Below are 20,072 nucleotides of genomic sequence, written 5' to 3'. Positions count from 1 at the left end.
GAGAGGAGAAGAAAAACAGGAACATGCAGGAAGCAAAAGAAAAAATAAAACGTATGGCCACAATGAAGAACCAGAAGATAAAACAAAGAATTAAGGACTAATGATGTCAATGGTAGAGTGAAAAGAGAAGAGACGGGAATACGGGACAGACATGCTGGGGAGCAGAGGCATGTAGCAAAGAAAAAGAAGTAACAAACTAAACAGAAAAGAGAAAAAGTGAACATACTGAAATTTTACTTAAAAATAAATAAGGGGAAAGAAACAGGTGAAGAAATTAAATGAGTCAGAGAGTTTAAAGCAACAACAAAACATAACTGGTAGATTCACAGTACTGCAAACAGTTTACAAGTCATTTCTTTTAGCTTTTTTTTTGGTTCAGTGTCATTACTGCTGATCCAATGTGGCTCCTCATGATTTGAGCTGTGTGTGAAAATCCACAATGCAGATGAAATGACTTGTCCATAGAAACAGACAGATTTCACTCTTTTAAGCTTAGATTTAGTTATTTTTGATGATAGAAGCATTCGGTGCACAAGACTGCTTCAATGACCAACTATTGTTATTTTATGAAATTATTTTTACAGGTTCACATTATGATAAATGGCACTGTTCTGGAGATATGCTTAATTTAAACACACACCAAACGGGCCTTTCAAACCTGCCAAAGAATTGTGAGGTTTAAAGAATTAAAAAGCAGAAAACATGTAAGTGTTCGAACAGTAATAACAGTTTTTTGTTTTGTTTTTTTTTTAAATACAAGTTGTGCTTTCTTGGGGAATTCCTATTTCACATCAACAAATACTATGGCTTTTTAGGTGTAAATATTTGTTTGACCAATGGTGTGTGTGCGTTGCTGTCCTGCTTACACCCAGGCAGACCATGCCCAGAGCGAGTCCAGCAGCTAGCGAATAAGATTCTCTGTCTGTACAGTACTCCATCTCTGGACCAGGAGGTCTTCCTGAAAGACACGTATCCAGACAATGAATTTACCAACTGAACTTTATCTGACCTCAGGAAAAACAAAAGACAAAGATGAAGTCAACTGTCATGACAAATGTCACTACAAAGCAAGTCAGTCAAGTACCTGCCAATGAAACAAAACCTTTCACAAATAGGGCGTGACTCGACTTTAATCCTATTCTTACGACAGGTCTTGCTTGAAAAAATGTCAGAGTGTCTGTCTGTCTCTTACACACCGACCTACCTATCTCGGAGAGCAAGACTTCAGCATTGTGCCTGTGGCCGGTACCCTGGTACACCAGCCCAATTCCAATTACAGCAGCAACCTGCACAACAGAGCAGGAAGTTTAGAGCTGCTAAACATTTTTTTTTAAACCTCTAATTACATTAAACACACAGATCCATTCTTATGTAGAGGCTGACATTCACCTGCACATTGTGCGGCACGTCCAGCTCGGTAGATGTGGGCGGGAGCAGAGCAGGGATGTGGATACTCAGCAGGCGGGTGATGGACATATCCATAGTGCCCAGTTTTGCAGAAGAAACACCCAGGACAAGACCAATACTGGTCATCTCATGGCCCTGACAGAGGAACACACAACCAGCAGTTCATAAGTGACAGGTTTTGCTATTTTGGCCAGAGAGCTACAAATGATTAATACATTTTGAGCATGCAAAATAAATAAATAAACTGAAAAAGATATTTTTGAAAATTACAGTCACGTATAATACAATTATTTTGATGCACATGGACACACATTTGGTGTTGTATCCACATGTAAACATCTAGACTGTAGTTTTAACTAATGATGTTCAGAATGATAACACAAGCTTCCTTAAAAGTTTACGATCAGTCGATTAAAACAATCTACTTCCTCAAATGAAACGGATTACATTTAGGGTAAAGAAATGACTCAGTAATGGCAGATGGTTCTTTATGAACATATTTGTATTTGGAATCCATTGGGAATACACATTATTCTGTCATAAATAACAATTCCATTCTCAGCTAACACAAAGAGCAGGTTGGATTGTTGAACTACAAGTACTACAGTGCCACTTTCTACATGTAAACTGTTACTTTACATTATTTAAATGTTCAAGCTTTTATTGCCACTGAAGGAGTTAGCTGACTCCATGTTGTTGGCTGGACAACAGATTCCAGAATACAAATTGTAATCCTCTCCAGCTACATGGTAGATGACACCCTGGGATTGGCATAAACGTCACAGCCTATATAAGCAAATGGATTTCCCCACAAAATCCAACTCCATTCCTTTAGTTTACAGAAAGAACAGTACACAGGCCAATAAAGGCAACCAAGAAAGTCGGTTAATGGCTCTTTTCTTTGGGTGGGGGGTTACAACATGTTTAAACATCGACACATGGGCATAAAAAAGTGATTAACAAATGTAAAAATCTTCATAATGCACCTTTAATACAAATTTTCTTTGAAGAGACAAATTTAATGACATTTGCTTACTGCCTAACAAAAATAAAACAAACACTGACTCATAGGTGCTCTATAAAAACCTGCAGCAATAGTACAGAAATGTCAAAATGCAACTCTCCATTTCTAAACCACAAGTGCACATGATTCTGATGAACTGATCTAAGGTACGTCAGTGTAAATTCTTTCACAGCATGAACAGAAACTGAGCAAAACCTTGCAACTTACAAGCCTTGCTGTTAACTGTGCTCATCATGTTCATGTGCTTCATTAAAATAAAGATAATCAGCAAAGAGAAACATGTTTTTCAATTTATTGACTAATGTTCTAATTTTGCTGTCATGCTGTACTGTCGAATATGTTGCTGTTCAATATTTATTTAGTAATTTAAATCCATCACACGTTATGTTTTCTTTACTTGTATTCTGAAGTAATTTTGTACATACACTGAGTCGCATCATCGTACATGTATAAATGGCCAACTTGAAGGATGTTTATTCTAATCAAAAGACAGGCACTTATTCCAATTCAAACAATTCCTAATGTGGAATCTCAAAATCGTACTATTTTAAAAGATGTCATGAATATGAATATTCTTCTATCAAGTTATTTGAGGACTGAGGGGGAAGGCAATTTCATGAAATTCAGCTTCAATTCACATTTATATCATAATGTGGTCTGAAAATAATTCACTTTTGCCCTCAGGGTGTACTTCCTAAATATGGAGTGATGTATTGGCTGACCTTTATCTTGACAGAGATATCAGCTTGTATGTAGCATCCTGTTTTTCACATCTGAAAGTGGGAAAGATCTCACCTCATTTCAAAGTTCTCGCAGACCAGAGTTTCACTTTGACAAATTCACAGCTCTCATTTTCACTCATCCACACAAAAGTGTTTAAGTGAGCGTGTGTGCAACTTAATAAGCAAGAAAGATATCGACCTTCATGTAAACTCAATTCACGTTCTCTATTTATGTTATTTGGTGCAGTCTCCCAGGTGTTTTTGCAGTGTACGTAAAAAGAGATTTTCCACCCACAGTAGAGCCACAAGCATCTCCAGCTGTAATCTTGAACATTAACATGAAGATTATCTACAAAGTGTTCATATAGATATTTCTACACATATAAAGTTTGAGTTTGTATGTTTGGTTTATTTTTAAACTGTGGCACATGAGAAACTGCTTCACATGTACACCTCTGTCCGTGCGTGTGTGCGTACCTTGGTGAGGTAGTCGTGTATGTTGAGTGTGGCCAGCTTGGTCAGGTGTCCATTTAGGCCCAGAGCCATCAAGAAACCTGCATACTCATTAGCCAACTCTGGGCTTTTTGGCTTGTTATAGGCTATCCAGGCAGAGTCCACCTAAAATATAAAAAAAAAAATATATATTAAAAATATATAAATATAACCTTTATTTAAACAGGAGAAAACCCATTGAGACTTAAACTTCTTTTACAAGGGTGACCTGACCAATAAAGGCAGCAGCATGCCTCATAATGGATGAGTTAACATCAACATGAGAACACTGATAATAAAATACAATCCTCTTGGTCATAGTAACACTGTAACGATATAAAGTCTCAAGCAGATTAGAAATTAGAAACATAGGCACTGCACAAAAGAACCCCAAATAAAATAATGTCTGCATGAAAAGTGCCCTGTGTCCATAAAACTTCTTTGTTCAATTGCTCCAAATGAGACTAGAGTGTATGCAGCAGCAAAAATGTTCCATAAGCATCGTATATTTTCAGAATGCTATGCAATTAGGTGAATGCTCTGAGCGCTACAAACTGAAAATATGTCAACTTTTTTGAAAGGTGCTGCCACTGTCACTGACAATGGGAGAAGTTTGTTTTTGCTGTGTCCACCTGCAGTCAGCTGACTTAAAGAAAATCAATCACAACAGAGACCAAAAGCTCACTGTGGTAGCAGATTGGACAGATTCTATATGTTGGTGAGTGTTTTTGTCACAATGCACACTGTAAGCCTGTTATTAGCACTTTATTGCTGTCAGAGAAATAAATCACACACTTTTTTTTTTGTGAATAGGCCATGATGAAGTGATCCTCTGCACCCTGCCGGTGCATTTCTGCCAAAAAATAAACAAACTCACACACTACATACACATGTTTCCTAAAGATTGTTGATTTACAAATATTTTTGTTCTATCTAGGAAGTACTATTCAACTTGCTGTGGATGTGAGAATGATGTGTGTCTCCAGAGTTCTCTTCGACAGGGATATACTCCATTCCCTTTCAGCTACAGTATAATCTGTAAATGGTTGTCTTTCATTTATTCGGACATATCACCGTGTCTGTCTTGTCTTTTTTCTTCATGCATATTATTGTAAATAGATTTACCTTTGTAATTTTCTTTGCAGTGTATCTGGGTCCAAATTTATGATTTACACTCAATTAAATCTCAAAATAATCTTTGCCATGCACAATTTTTCATTTCTAAATGTCCCAGACAATCATTACTACTTGAAGCACATTTTTAAAAACAGAATAACACCAAGTAATATTTCTGAAGTAAAGTGAAAAAGCCCATTGTTGCAGCTTCACCAACAATGTGTGTCCAACTGACCAGAGGCTTCCCTGGTGAAGTTAGCCATTTCTTTCTATGATCTGAACAGATAAGAACTTCTACAAAGGGAGTCGTGTGATGGAACAATTCTAAAGACCACTGAGTGATTGCTGCAATCATGGATAATACAAAAACAAACAAAGGGACACTACAGGTCAGTTCATGTGAAACAACAATCATTGCTTTGACAGTTGTGCTAGCATGCAAGACACACAATAAGACTTTGGGATTTGGAAGAACACTGGCAACACTTTGAGCATGTAGCTACACATAAAACGGGATTATTGGTCAGCAACATGCCAACACAGAATGAACTGTCATCTTTTACCTGTGAAGCAGGCGCTATTTTAAGACCAGCAGCTACTCCGTTATGAAAGCTAGGCCAGCTAGTCATGTTTGGTGGAACATCAATGTTCCCACTGTTAAGATCTACCATGGCGTTTCTCGGAGGGGCACGGCCTGCAACAGAAAACAGAAACACATTAAAAAAAATACAGGACATGTCGCACGGCCTGCGACAGAAAACAGAAACACATTAAAAAAAATACAGGACATGTCGCACGGCCTGCGACAGAAAACAGAAACACATTTAAAAAAATACAGGACATGTCGCACGGCCTGCAACAGAAAACAGAAACACATTTAAAAAAATACAGGACATTGTCCTATCCACTAACAACTATTCAGAGGATAACAAGCAATGAGGCTAACATTGATGATGTCTAAATAACGCTATTACCTTCTTCATTGAATATTGCTGGACTCCTTTAAGATGCTATGAAATGTATTTTAAACATTAAGATAGCAGCTAACAACTATTTTCCATTCTGTTTCCATTCTTGGACTAGGTGTGCAGCACATTTAGCGCACCTGAGTCCTGACCTCTTAAACCATTGCTATTCTCCACATGTAAAAAGGAATGGTGGACACCGACTTTCCAGAAAAACATCAATAATAGACCATTAAAGGCTAAAAATGCCTTTGAATATAAATGTGTCAGGAGTAGAACCCCCATATGTCTGGCTTCTCCCACCAAGAGTGCTGTTAAACCTGTTCAAAGGCTCCAACTACCATTCCTTCTGCTCGATGCAGAAGAGGGAGAGCTCAGGGGGAGAAGCTGTTTATGTCCTGAATTATGGTTCAAGTCCAACATCTTGTGGCAAAAAAAACAAAAAAAACAATACACAATAACAATAATTATTCAGAACACCTTTAATGTTCTATATACTTGTCAACCCAAAAAATAGACATTTTATCATAACTATCTAACCATTCCTCTGCTGTATTTAGAAAAAGGACTTGCTACTCCTGGCAGGCTTACTGATCTCAAAAATGCTGGCACTGAATTGGCAAGGGGAGAATCCCCCCCCCCCCCCCCCCCAAAAAAAAGCACTATACAGTTTAAAATGCAGCCATTTCCTGTGACAAACTCCACTTCTGTTCATGTTCGATCCTGAATATTAATGCTCTGCTGCTTAGAAGTCTTTATTAGTTCAACAACTGCTTCTACATGCAACTACTACCAACATACACGAGCAGTTGTGTGATGTTCCCTGCACTGTGGAGTCCATCATATCACTAATTCTCTGTAGTTATCCACTTTTTCCATCTCTGTTGTCTAAATGGCAATAATCTCTCTGATAATACAGTCTTGCTTATCCTCAAGTTCTCCACCTGTAAATATGCTTGTCAATGACAGTAGTGTTGTTTAGGGAGATAGTGCTCTGACGCTATCTGAGAAGTGCCAGTCATGAATATGTTTAACGCTTTATGATAACCTGCATCAAGTAACTGATTGAAGCCGTCAATGGGGATCAAGCACAGGTCTGATCCACATTAGGAAGATGGTGGTGACGTAGAATTGTTTGATGCATGTTGACCTTTGCAGGTCAACCACAGACTCAAATCTGGACCAAATTGTGTTGGCCTGAAAGTGACATTCGTGGTTTTAAGTGGAAAACTGTGGTTTCCGGTGTGACTCTCTCAAGTGTGAATGTAAAGTTTAAAAGCTTTCAAGTGTAATGTAATAAACTTACTTTTAACATCATCAAGTTTCAAATGAAGTGGAAACACCAAGAAACAGCAGAAATCTCGGTGGTTGTTCAAGAATTTTACACAAACAAGACAATGCCTGAGAGGTCAGAAATAAAAATCAGATACCTTAATAATCAGTTATTTGGTTACACACATGCTACTTTGCTAGAACCAGGTCAGAGTAGTATTATGTATGTGCATTGGTGTTACAAAGAACTAAAATCAATCAAAAATGTAATACAAAGTCATAGATATAACTGTATTGCTACATGGACCCCTGAATCTAAATAAATGTACTATGAACAAGTTGATGGCCCGTTTTAACGTCATAAATCGACCGAGTTAAGTTGTTTTGCTCGTACTTCCATGTTTTCAAACTCCTTTAAAAGTTCAAAAGTCCGTGTCAGGCTTTCGAAAGTAGGCTGTTCTTCTGAACAATGTCTGGAATGGCTCATTTTGCTCAGATTTACAGAGACTAATACACTACAACCAGCATGTGCAACATTTGCTGCCTTCACCCTTAAATAAGAACCACCTAAATAAGGATGTAATAAGGGTCACAGAAAGAAAAATGCAGACATTGCTATTTGTCTGAACGGCTGAATATTCCTTTTTCTTCACTTCCTGTAAAGTAATAAATTAGATTAAAAAAAATTTCTTCATGTTTTGATTTGGAATCGAATGTGCAGTGTTCCCAATGCATTTGCATGTATGGAAATAAAAGTTATTACTGTATAAGGATTTTGAGCCTTACTTTTTTTTTAAACACTGCTATTATTTTCAAGACAACTGTATATTGTTTTATAAGGGAGGGATGCACACCCCTAGTGTGCATGTAAATGCACTTTAGCTGAGACAGTAAATGGTAAATGGACTGCATTTATATAGCTTTTTTCCATCTGCATCAGAAGCTCAAAGTGCTTTACAATGATGCCTCACATCCACCCATTCATACAAACACTGATGTCAGGGTGCTGCCATACAAGGCACTCACTACACACTGGGAGCAACCAGGGATTAAGGATCTTGCTCAAGGGCCCTTAGTGATTTTACCAGTCTGGCTGGTTTTTGAACTGAGGATCCTCTGGTCTAAATTCCAAAGCTGTAAAGTAAAGCTAATAGTGTGCAAGCTCCAACATCACCACGTTACCTGTCAGGTTGAGTTTGGGGACAGGTAACGGCTCTGTGGGCACAGGTTGATAGGAGAAAAGAGTGAACAAGCCTCGACCAACAGGGAGAGCCATCGTCCTCTGACACAACTGCAACAGTCTGTGAAAGACATGACATTCATAGACACAGAACAGAGAACTAAAACTACACAAAGCCACGGGCTCAAAGTCAAAACCTCAAGTGTGGAAGAGGTCTAAGCTACAGGTGACTGACAGCTGGCATTGTGACAGGTTAAGGACATGCTAAGGGCATGGACAGGCAACGCAGAAGAGAATGACTGTGGAGAGAAAACAGAATTAAAAGTACACTGCTTGGAAAGCATAGTTTTCGAGACGCTTTACAGAGGATTGTCCAGCAGAAGGAATATTCAAGACATTATTGGCTGATTGATGATTTGCAATCTATGGCACAAAAACTTAGTAAACACTCTTACACAGTCCACTCACTTGTTCTCTTTTTCCTCTATGTATTCGTGGTCAGAAACCTCAGGCAGCTGGACAACATTAACTCGGACCGGCCTGGAGCTCTGCAGGAGCCTTCTGACCTCCTGGACCCTCAGATCCTGACTCCAGATCAGCCCCGTGACCTGCACAGGAGAGGGAGAAGGAAATTTAAATTTTCTGTTATCTGTCAGCAACTCCTGTAGACACAAAGAACTTAGTGTTTTACCTCCTGAATTATATCAGACATCCCATCTTCCTCCTCATCCGCCTCTGTAGTGGCGGGAGGCTCCAATGACAGACCCGAACCTACAGACTGGACAAACACAAGCAAACTAGAAGCTCACTCATTACAGTGCACAAGGCTAAACATGCCACATCTTGCAAATAGCTTTTGTCTTGGCTCTGTACGCAACCCAAAATATAATACCACAGCCATGCTCTGGAAACAAAGTTGGATAAATGTCTATCCTAAATTAATTTATTAAAGTTGATTAAGCGCTCACCCTAAAATAAATTAATTTTGTGACCCCAACACTTCATAAAAAGCAAACAAAATTAGTTTTCACAAAATTTTTCACGTCACTTCCTCATCATACCTATGACAACGTCATTAATTTGTGCTGGTAGTAGTCACATGACAATGAAGTCAATTTGAGAGTTTGCAGTACAAGTGCCACATCTGTTCTGCCTTGTGTCCTTTTTTATTAGTGGTGAAATCTGACATTTTATTGAAATATATGGAGGGGCTTGCATTCTGTTGGACATAATATCAGCCATGCTCATGCATCTGCCCACCCCCTCTTCAGGCAGAAATTTTCACAGAATGCCGAGGGCATTCCCACACGCAGATATGGTTCATAATATTCCAATTCAAACCCAAAACTTTCACCAAGTTTTGTAAAATGTGGCTTATTATAATTAGTTATTCTGCTAACAAGAAAATGTATTCCCAATTCTAGGAGATAGTGATGTGAAAAACAACCCAACAAAAACATAACCTTGTTTCTGATTTCTAAGTTTGAGGGGTAACTATAGTTTGTACAATCATTTTAATCTGAAACTTCTCAGTAGAGGTGAGAATACCAATAAATTATTGACATTTCAATGGTGTTGCAGGTTTATAGACAGGAATGACTTGCTGTACTTGCCGGTGCTTCAATACCAACGTATTCCACTCACACTTTTGCTCTTTGCCAGGGTCATCTTATGAGCTTGTCTTGTCAGGTCCTGGCGCCCAATAAGCAGACAGACCTCCTCTGACCAATCAGAACACGGCTGCTCTCGGCACCGGTAAATGGCTTCTCTGATGGGCAGAGCCACACCAAAGGGGACCGACTCCAAGTCCTTCAGAGTGAAACCTACGCAAAGCAGTGAACAGATGGATGAGTGGCTTCTCTGGTTAAACAATGTGCCATTGTACATTATAAATCAGGGTTTGTGGCGAAACCTAAATTTGGAAACCAAATGTGCCCTCTGCAAACATGGTTTCTTTTAGCCTACATGTTTTAGCCTCCTCTGTGTGTTTAGCTGTTTTGAAATGTTAATGAGTACAGAGACGGCTGTAGCAATTTACTCACTTTATGTAACATACAGTTTACCTGCTGTAGAGTTAAAAAAAAAAAACACTGATCACAAACAAGAACTTTAGTAACGTGGACACTCCAGTGTGGTTTCTTTTGGTTTCTGACCAGCTGTGACTGCATTAAATATGAATCACCATGACGCAGACAAAAGACAAAATGGTAAAACTGCCTTTCTTACCTTCTGAGGTGAGCCAGACCACCAGCTGCTCAGCCAAACTCTTACTTGAAAACTCCACCTTCACACTGCTCTGTCTATAATGAACACAAAGACATCATGGATTGATGGAAAAATGGCTCATCAAAATATAACGGAAAACAATCTATTCATACTGGAACATGGCAGAAAGACATCAGTATAGGTATATGGTTTTAAAAATATGTATATAAATTATAAAGCACTTGAACTATAAAGGTTTTATTCCTCAATGGCACAATATTTTGTCAATGATTAAAAAAATCATTTTGACACAATACTGTACATATATGTTAATATGACCTAATACAAATTTCTTTCACACAATTAAAAAAAAGTTGATGAACAGTTTAAATGTTAATTACAGGATGAGGCCCATTCACTCATTAAATTTTTTCACAGGATCAAAGTTTGGCATCTACGAGGAAATGGACCAATGGAAAACCCAAATAAAATATGCTTAAATTCATATTGAAAACAGGAGTAAGACGTTTTACCCCTTACCCCACTAACACGAGGTCCCTACATCTAAATGTCATGGTCAGACAAAAATATGAAACCAAAAACACTGATCATAGTGCTTATTCAAGTATGCAAATCAGAAGAAGGAAACCTGTCCTGTTTCCATGTCCCAAAAAGACGACCAACAGCAACCTAAATGACTTCTAGCCAGTGGCTCTCAATCCAGTAATTATGAAGTGTTTGGGAAATTGTTCAAAAGTCAAATCATTCAAGGGCTTCCACCCACATCTGACTCCCACCAGTTTGCATACAAGGACAACAGATTGACGATGATGCCACAGCCTTAGCCCTCCACATAAACCTGACCCTCCTGGAACAGAAGGACAGCTATGCCATGCTTCTTTTCATTGACTTTAGCTCTGCATTTAACACAATCATCCCAAAGAGACTGGTTACAAAATTAAACAGTCTCAGCCTCGCACATCCATCTGCCTCTGGATCAAGGAGTTCCTCAGCCACCGCCCACAGAAAGTCAAAGTAGGGCCCCCACCTCTCCCCTGCACTCAGCCATAACTCCAGCTCCTCACAGGGATGTGTACCGAACCCACTACTGTACACTCTACACATGACTGCGTCCCCACTGACATGACAGTGGTCGGGCTCATCACAGGGGAAGATGAGTCTGCATACAAAGATGAGGCAGAAAAACTGCCATCATGGTGCAGAAATAACAACCTGGTCCTCAACACCACAAAAATGAAAAGTTATAGTGGACTTCGGGAGGAAAAGATCCGACCATCAGGCCCTGCATATCAATGGAAAATGTGTGGAGAGGGTCTCTGACTTCAAGTTTCTGGGACTGCACCTGAACGATGACCTACCCTGGAAAATCAACACCACTGCGCTGATCAAGAAGCCACAGCAGTGTCTCCACTTCCTGAGGGTTCTGAAAAACAACACCCTAGCCAAGGAGCTGCTGGTGTAATTCTACAGATGCTTGATTGAAAGTGTACTGGCGTACTGCATCCCAGTGTGGTTTGCCAGCTGCACAGGTCAGGAAAAGACAGTACTCCAGAGGGTCATCATCACAGCATCACAGCCCAGAAGATCAGCGGCTGTGCTCTCCTCTACTTAGAGGGGCTGTACAGGTCCCACTGCAATAGAAAAGCCTGAAGCATCCTGAAGGACACATCCCACCCAGCACATCACCTGTTCCAGCTACTACCCTCAAGGAGGCGGTATAGGACAATCAAAGCAAAGACAGACAGACTGAAAAACAGCACATATCCCAGAGCTGTTGCAGTAATAAATGAACGCTGAAGAGTATGACCCGTTCTCCAATTTGTGCAATATCCCACCCAGTGCAATAAATCCTCTCCAGCTGGGAATAACTGTGCAATCAAAATTTTAGACACACAAAAATACACACACATACACAATTATATTTATATTTTATACTGATTCTATTTACCTTTGTTCCTTTTAACATTTGTACACAGATGGCTCCTTTGCACTGAATGGCACCGCAAGCAATTTTGTTATACTATTTGTATAATGACAAAGATTATGATCGGTTCTTTAAAAAGAACTTGTGTGAAAGTATTCCAGAAGCTGATGTCCAGGATCCAGCAGATTTCTGAGAAAGACCAGGTCCTAGTGACACCTTAAGTTCCATAAAATTTTCAAGTGAGTTGAAGGTACAGAGCTGGAAATGGAGGTTGTTATTCTATTTAAAATCTTTCAATAAGAAAGACTCTTTGAAAAATAAAATATGACGCTGGATCCCAAAGTAGATCCAGCAGGAATCTGGCAACATCCTCGTACATTAGCTGTAAGAAGGATTCCAATCAGAATGCAAACATTTTGACCAATGACTCCTCATTATTTCATTTTTGTAGGTCCACATTATTTTATTTTTTGCAGTTATAGCAGTGTGATGTGCCAAAAGACTGACAACAAGACGTCCTTGCTATTTCTTTTAAAGTAAATGGTGGAGACCTATCATCAAGGTAAAAAAATTATGTTATTGGTGTGATTACATCAGGTAAGCAAGGCTACAGTGACAATTAAATACTTGTAAAGCTCATTCCCTTGTTGTTGTTACCTTCTGTATTGTGGTTCTCTTACACAGGACTTCTGGCCTAAGAAACGAGATGTTGAGATAGAAAGACAAAACATTCAAGGAGTGTACTGTGTTCTCCAACTCTTCACATTTTTGCTATGTCATAAATTTGTCATAAATCATGAAAAAACAATTTGTGTATTATGCTCCAGAAACTGTTTAGCACTATTGAATGGCTGTTAAAATTGGCAACTACAATATTTCAGCACTGAAATGAAGACAATATATTATCCTCCCCACCCTTACAAAAAAATGCCATTGTATAACAGAAAAAAGTCAGTGTGAATACTGTTATGTTGTCCACAAAGTCAAGTCTGTGTCTGTGGAAAATGATATAATTCAAATACAAACAGCCAATGCTGTGGCCACATCAGCACTGAATTGAGTTTTTGTCGACCAAATGGAGAAAAAAACAAAGATAAGTGAAGCGGGTTTGTACATCAGCTGTTTATCTCCATTCCCATGACGAAAACTGTTACAGGTCCAGAAAGGAGGGGAAAAAAAGCTGGGACTGGAAGGTAACAAGGGCTGGTTGTCAATAATGTTCATATGTGAAAGAGGTTGAGTCACAAGCATACACAAACCCAGGATGCAATTATCTCATAATCAGACACACACTGACCTGCAGAGAGCTTGACCAGGTACTTCGACACATCTGACGAAAGTGCATTTTCATCCCCCACAATGTACAGAGCATAACTCTGAAAGAAATAAACAGAACCTGTCTAAAGCAGCTGAATGGAAAAGTGAAGCTTTAAGTTGTGGAACAATAATGTTTTTTTGTTTTGTTTTTTGTAATTACTGTTTTTTTTGTTTTGTTTTACATTTTCTTTTGATTTCAATTATGTCAGAGAGTTTGTTTTTTTAGCTATTTATGAGGATCAAATGTCTTAAAACCTGTATAATTTGCCCAAACCTTTGCTTTATGGCAACTATCTCTGATTCACAATTAATTTAAAATCTCACAGGCTTCCCTGTTCCCACATAAAAGATTTTCACCACAAATGTCCAACACACCATGTCAAATTTGTCGTGAATCTTGATCACATCTTGTATCACATGTTTTTTTTACTATTTGTACGTTGCACAACAGTTTAAATAGTTTAAGACCATCATGGCCAACATCTTGGAGCATGAAGTCTTACCAGGAGTGCCCAACACTCACAATGGTAACTACTAAGACTGACTCCAGGACTTGCTACATTTTTGTAGTTGGGGTGGTGTTTTAGTCTAAAATCATGTACGTGGGAACAGAGCTTCAGTTTTAGGGTAAGGGTTCCAAGCAGAATTAAAACTTGAACTTTCATTCCTGTGTCCTCAATTTACTAAAAACCACGACTACTAAAATAATATTTAAAAAAAAATACAGGTGCCTGGTCATACCAGAACCAGTAGCCTGGTCCTCTGACAGATTCCAGGGAGGATGGGGAAGGGCGGGACCTCCTCGCCTCTCAAACAGCTACTGAGCCAGCCGAAAATATTAGGAGGCTCCTCCCTCAGGAAAGATGGACGTTGCATCTGATCAATCTGAGCTGTAGAGAGGAAAAAAAAAAAAACAAGGAGGCAGAAGAAGCGATGGAAGAATTACAGGTAAGGGAGCAGTAAAGGAACACTCACAGGGAAGGAAGATAAACACTAACCATGTAAATATATTAAAACTATGATCTTAAAATAATTTATTTCAATGCCAAACTAAATACTGTACCCTGTTCCTCATATTTTATTCAAACTCTCTCTCTTTCAAGACTGTACTGACAAATCCTAGGCATGAATTTTATGAATCATATAATCCTACCAATCATTTCTAACAAATTTTTTTTTTCCTGGGGGGGGGGGTATCAAACAAGCAGTCTTATCTTGAAAACAGGAACTTTAATAACATGGCAGACAAACAACACAGAGCTGATTTTTGTCAGCAGATAATCCTGCCCTCTATATTCCACTGAGACGTGCTTTGACCATTTCCTGGCCGAGGCTCTTATTAGTGCATTTAATGGCTCTTACCCTGGTCTATGAGGCAGCTCTCAGTGAAGCCACTAATTAATGACGGGTAGTCTCTCCAGTACAGATCAACATATTCCTGCAACTGAAGGTCTCTGCAAATAAAATCAAATCAAATAAATCAACATTCCTGTGTGGATATGCATATATTCCATTATAATACAGCATCAACACTGCAATAAACTCGAATACAGAAATTAATTAGACAGTTATGGACACCAAAAAGATAAAGTACTTGTTTCATTTCATAATATCAAACAGTCTGCATCGTCAAACTTTCTTTTAATTTCTTTTAGTTCTAAAATACAGACGAGAAAGAAGTCATCTACATGTTGCTATTTCTGTACAGCCGGGCACAAAAATACAGGAAATTAATTAAACTTGAATTGCAAAGTGCATCTGTGGCATTTTCCTTGTTTTTAAGTGGTAATTAAAAACATACATTGAGCAATGTGTAGCTGAAACTCATTATCGTTCTCTTCAAAAATCAGATAATCAATCGTTTTTAATCCCACGACCAAGCACTCCTTTTTTCCCCCCTAATGGCAAGCAATTGTAATGCTGTGTTCTTTACCAGTTTTTGGTAATTTGTGAATAGATGAGCAATTGTAATATAAAGGAACACCACAGTGCAGTCTGTATGTGCAGACATATGTATCGTATGTGGACATAAGGTTTTTTATTAGCCATCTTGTCATAGACTAAAACAGAGTTGATGGCACAGACACTGTGCATCATTATTGCTACTTTTGTGTACCACAGATTGTCAACTTTAAATTGTCAACTTTAAAGCCAGACACAGGTGTATTCTAGGCCAACCACGTTCTTGGATGTGTTTCTGGAATGACCCTGGACATGTTTCTGGAATGACCCAGCCATCCACCACGTTGCAAAAGTTCAACAGCCATTTAGTGACTAGTGAGTAGACATGGGCCGATGACCAGTTTCACGGTATACCGCGGTATGAAAAAGCCACAGTATCAACACCACTAAAATTTTCCTTTATACCATCCTTATGCTATGAGCGGGTTATGAGAATTCTTGGCAGGCAGAGCAGAGGCAGCCGCTGCCGCCCTTCCCCCTGGCGCACATCTCTGTCTCTGTTTGTAAACAGGCAGCTAACGTTAGCTAGCTCTGCATCATGGCTGAAGGAGGCGAAGTCTGCACTGAACTTTTCCATCCATCTAAAAAGGAAGTCAGCTTTTTCATTTTATTTTCTGCGGAATTGCCCTTCAAGCCAAAAAACAGTGGCAACAAAGCACCGTATCTATGGCCTGTGTCGGACGCGGAGCGATTCAAGATACCCGCAAAAGATTACATGGAAGGAGTAAACTTTATCCCATCTTTGAAACCACTGAGAATTACAAGCGGTGGACTCGAGTCGTGCTTGTTGTCGACCAAATTTCTCCCATAGACATGTCAAGAAGGACAAATACATCTATTCCAAGCACGTTGTTGGTGAAGCTGGGCAAGTATTGAACATCCGGAGTTCCGGACCTTATTCCAGCCACGCTTCTCCCTAAGCAAGTAAGTCATGTTTCCCACGGGGCAGATGCTACATGTCTAAAAGAATGACTATTATTTTGGTATTTTCTCTAAAGTTATCAGTGGTATAGTGCTCATAGTGGTAGACATCGCGTCAATTAGTGCACCTGAATCACGCGAGCTTCATATGCAAATAGCCATAATGTTGTTAAAGCACATTTTAAAGCTATACATAATACATCATTTTTGCCCCGTTATCATACCGTCCAAATCTCATACTGGCCCATGCCTACTAGCGAGTACCGCTGTCTCTTTAGAAACATGGGGAGGGGCAACGCTTTGATAGGGCAGCACTCACATGCACTAAATGTTCACAAGTGCTCATTTCGGCAGAAAAGCTCAGCGCACAGAAGAAGTTGCTTCTTCATTCTCTGCACAGGACGTCATTAAGCCATTCAATATTTAGAGAAAATTAGGTGAAAGCCTTAAGAACAACTATACTCATGTGCTGTTCCAATATTAGGGAACCAAAAGCTATTTTATAGCTAGGTGCCCTCATTCCTACTTTATTTCACTGACAAATAACTCTGCAATGAAAATTCCTTGCACATATTTCAAGTGTTACACATCCACTAGAATTTAGTAAACTCAATCATTAAGAAATGGAAAGAAAAGGACATTGTAAGGTAAATGTGCTTATAGCAGACCATCCTCAAAGACCAGGAGACCATGTATGAAGGAGACAATTCTATTTCATTAAATTTATTTAATTTATATAGTGCCAAATCACAACAAAACTGCCTCAAGGTGCTTCACACAAGTAACGTCCAAAAATTACCAACCCCTAGAGACTAATAAACAACGCCACCAGGTAACCATCTTGACTTGGTGGCTATGACTGGAGAGACTACGCTGCATGTAACAGTTTGTGCCTTTTGCCTCGCACGTCACATTTCATGGTAGAGTTTCACAGAGAACCTTTTGCTGAAGAGAAGACCTCAAATCTCGATTTCTAATTTTGCAATGTTAAATAATTATCCTCCACTTAACAAAAAACCCACATTGAGGATATTATAAGTGTTTGTGCAGAGGCCTAGTATGACATCTGTATTGAAATCTGCCATGATGCCTGACCTAGCAAAATTTGGCAAAACAAAGAGAATGCTACAATATAAGTATGTGCAAAGTGGGCACACTGTCAATTCATAACAATAAAACATTTAATCATTTTTTTTTTGTTATTTTGTTGTGCTTATTGTAAGAACACCACAAGGGATCATTACAATCATTTTTGTGTTTAGTGCCACCCTACAGCAGTTTGGTGGAATTGCACCAAAAACAATTGCTTTAATACACAGATTCCCTTTCAACGCCTCTGGCTTGAATGTCGTTATCATATTTACCATTATCTGTTCATTTGATGGAATCACACCAAGAAAAACTGCTTTCTTTCACACATTCTAACACAGAAAAACTATTCCAACTCTGATGTATGATATATAGCAACACCCTCTAGAAGTTAGTTATATGAAATGTTAAGTGAAGACTTTTCTTAAAGAACACATCGTTTTTATTTCTAAGACAAAGAAATCACTTTAATGGGGACTTAACTGGAAAATAAATAACATCAGGCCACCAATTTTTGAGGTTCTAGTTCATGTATCTAATAGGCTGTTGCAATTAATGGAATTTATTACTATTTGGAAGAAAGATTCAGCTTTCACTTAGTTTTTCTCCTGTGTGCAGAAATTTCCCATCATTAAGATATACACTTAAAAATCAGTTTGTGCAATAATCAATCAGTGCAAATTGTCACGCTTCTCTTCTGGTGTTACACTGAAGAACCACATGCTGATAACTTCCGCTGGTGTTCAGGTACCTCTTCATCCCACTTTCATTCTACAAACGTTTTACATGCCAATTCATCGTTTAGTTGTAAGCAGTTAGTGAAGTAAAGATGTGACAAACACACTTCACAACAACCCACACATGAACCAACACAGGCCAATTATGTTGAAAAGCACTTAGCCGCCCCCTCTACCCATTCTGTTGTCATCACTGTTACCAATCACAGCAGTCACTTGACAACCTGTTGAAGTTTATGTCTCAACACTAATCACTGAAGAGCCCTTGTCCTCAGAGGTCGAGAGTTTAGTTTAGTGGCTGGAAAGCTAGTCAGGTTTTCTTTGTTTGGATAAATAGAGGTTGACTGTGCTGCAACCATAGAATGAACCCTTATAGCACTAATGCAAAAAACTCCTTCAGTTTGTCCTGCTTTAGATTCTTTCAGCAGCATGGAAATTTACAAACCAAAATGCAATGGCTGAATGCACAGGCACGGCGGTTACCTGGCCAGTTGTTGCAAGAGGCAGACGAGTGATGAAGCTCTGGCTCTCTGCAGCTCATCTAGCTGCAGCTCCTGATAGAGCAGGTGGAGAATGTAGAAAAGAGCAGGAATGTGAAGGAAGAGAGGAGCTGAACTGTCCAACTTCACAGCTGCACTGAAGTGAGGAGAATCCTGAAAGGAAAGAGCGTGATGGAAGAAGCTTCATGAGTCAAAAAGGCCAAATTTGTGTTCAACGGCCAATTTAAAGGTTTCAAAAGAAAAGAAGAAAAATTTGAAGCAGAGGCAGATGAAGACATGCAACCAAAAGCTTGTCAATATTAATCAAAGTGAAGCAAAAATACAAAATTCATCAAATTCTAGTAATATGTTAATGAGCAAAAAAACCTGAACATTTTATCTGAATTGAATGGAATGACAAATATACTTTCTTTCTTCAATGCACAATATGTTTTACATTAAATATCACCATGCAGAAATAAGCCCCCTCATATCACCCATGTTCACCCTGCAAAGGTTCTGCTCCTCCAAGGGAATATTATTAATCAACATACTGCATCCAACATATTGGTCCACAGAGTCTGAACACATAGAGAGGACAAAAGTAAAAGGTTAACTACATACGGAGGACAGGCCTTCAGTATCTGCAGCGATGCTGGAGTCAGTTGAATCCACTAAAAAGCAAGCAGGCAAAAAACTCATTTGACGGTGGTAATGAGACCCCAACAAGTAGTCCCAGTCCTGCAAAGACAGTCGGTGGAAAAAATAAAAATCTCACCAAGCAGACCAAGCAACAACCTGCATAAAATCTCTCAGAACAAAATATTTAAGTCACGAGTAAAAATCACAACTAAATGAATAAACTAAGTTACATCATGAATTCTAATGAATGAGGACTTTTGTGGTTGTTTTCAGCAATGCGTATCCATCTGTTGTGTTTAAACTTTATTTCAACTCAATAACATCACACGTCATGACATAAAATTAGAAAAAATTCCAGATATCAAATCTAGCCATTATAAGGACATCAAGGAACTTTATTTGTCGTGCCAACTCACATTTACATGTTAATGGTACGAAATTAGTACTCAGGTCCTGGTTATTTTTAAAATAAACCTTCCAAAAACTATAGATATAAATATAAACTATTAAAATAAAATAAAAGCCAAAATTTGCGATGTTTAATATCAAATGTAAGTGTGAACAGCAAGTAGATTATAATATTGCACTGGGAATTAA

General features: G+C 38.8%; 1 protein-coding gene across 1 annotated transcript in view; it reads right to left on the bottom strand.

The window, feature by feature from the left end:
• Positions 1-20,072, bottom strand: part of anapc1 (anaphase promoting complex subunit 1) — a 101,289-nt gene that overhangs the window by 37,803 nt on the left and 43,414 nt on the right. Inside the window, 16 exon segments of the mRNA XM_034184626.1 lie at positions 867-958; positions 1,205-1,286; positions 1,390-1,542; positions 3,631-3,771; positions 5,325-5,455; positions 8,181-8,299; positions 8,647-8,786; positions 8,870-8,956; positions 9,823-10,001; positions 10,405-10,478; positions 12,986-13,022; positions 13,626-13,704; positions 14,387-14,535; positions 15,008-15,099; positions 18,838-19,007; positions 19,458-19,574. Coding sequence (XP_034040517.1) covers positions 867-958; positions 1,205-1,286; positions 1,390-1,542; positions 3,631-3,771; positions 5,325-5,455; positions 8,181-8,299; positions 8,647-8,786; positions 8,870-8,956; positions 9,823-10,001; positions 10,405-10,478; positions 12,986-13,022; positions 13,626-13,704; positions 14,387-14,535; positions 15,008-15,099; positions 18,838-19,007; positions 19,458-19,574 — 1,842 coding nt within the window.

Source organism: Thalassophryne amazonica, chromosome 13 (genome assembly GCF_902500255.1).
Source record: "Thalassophryne amazonica chromosome 13, fThaAma1.1, whole genome shotgun sequence".
NCBI lineage: Eukaryota > Metazoa > Chordata > Actinopteri > Batrachoidiformes > Batrachoididae > Thalassophryne > Thalassophryne amazonica.
The sequence above is the reverse complement of the archived record's forward strand: the minus strand, read 5'-3'. Positions and strand labels throughout refer to the sequence as shown.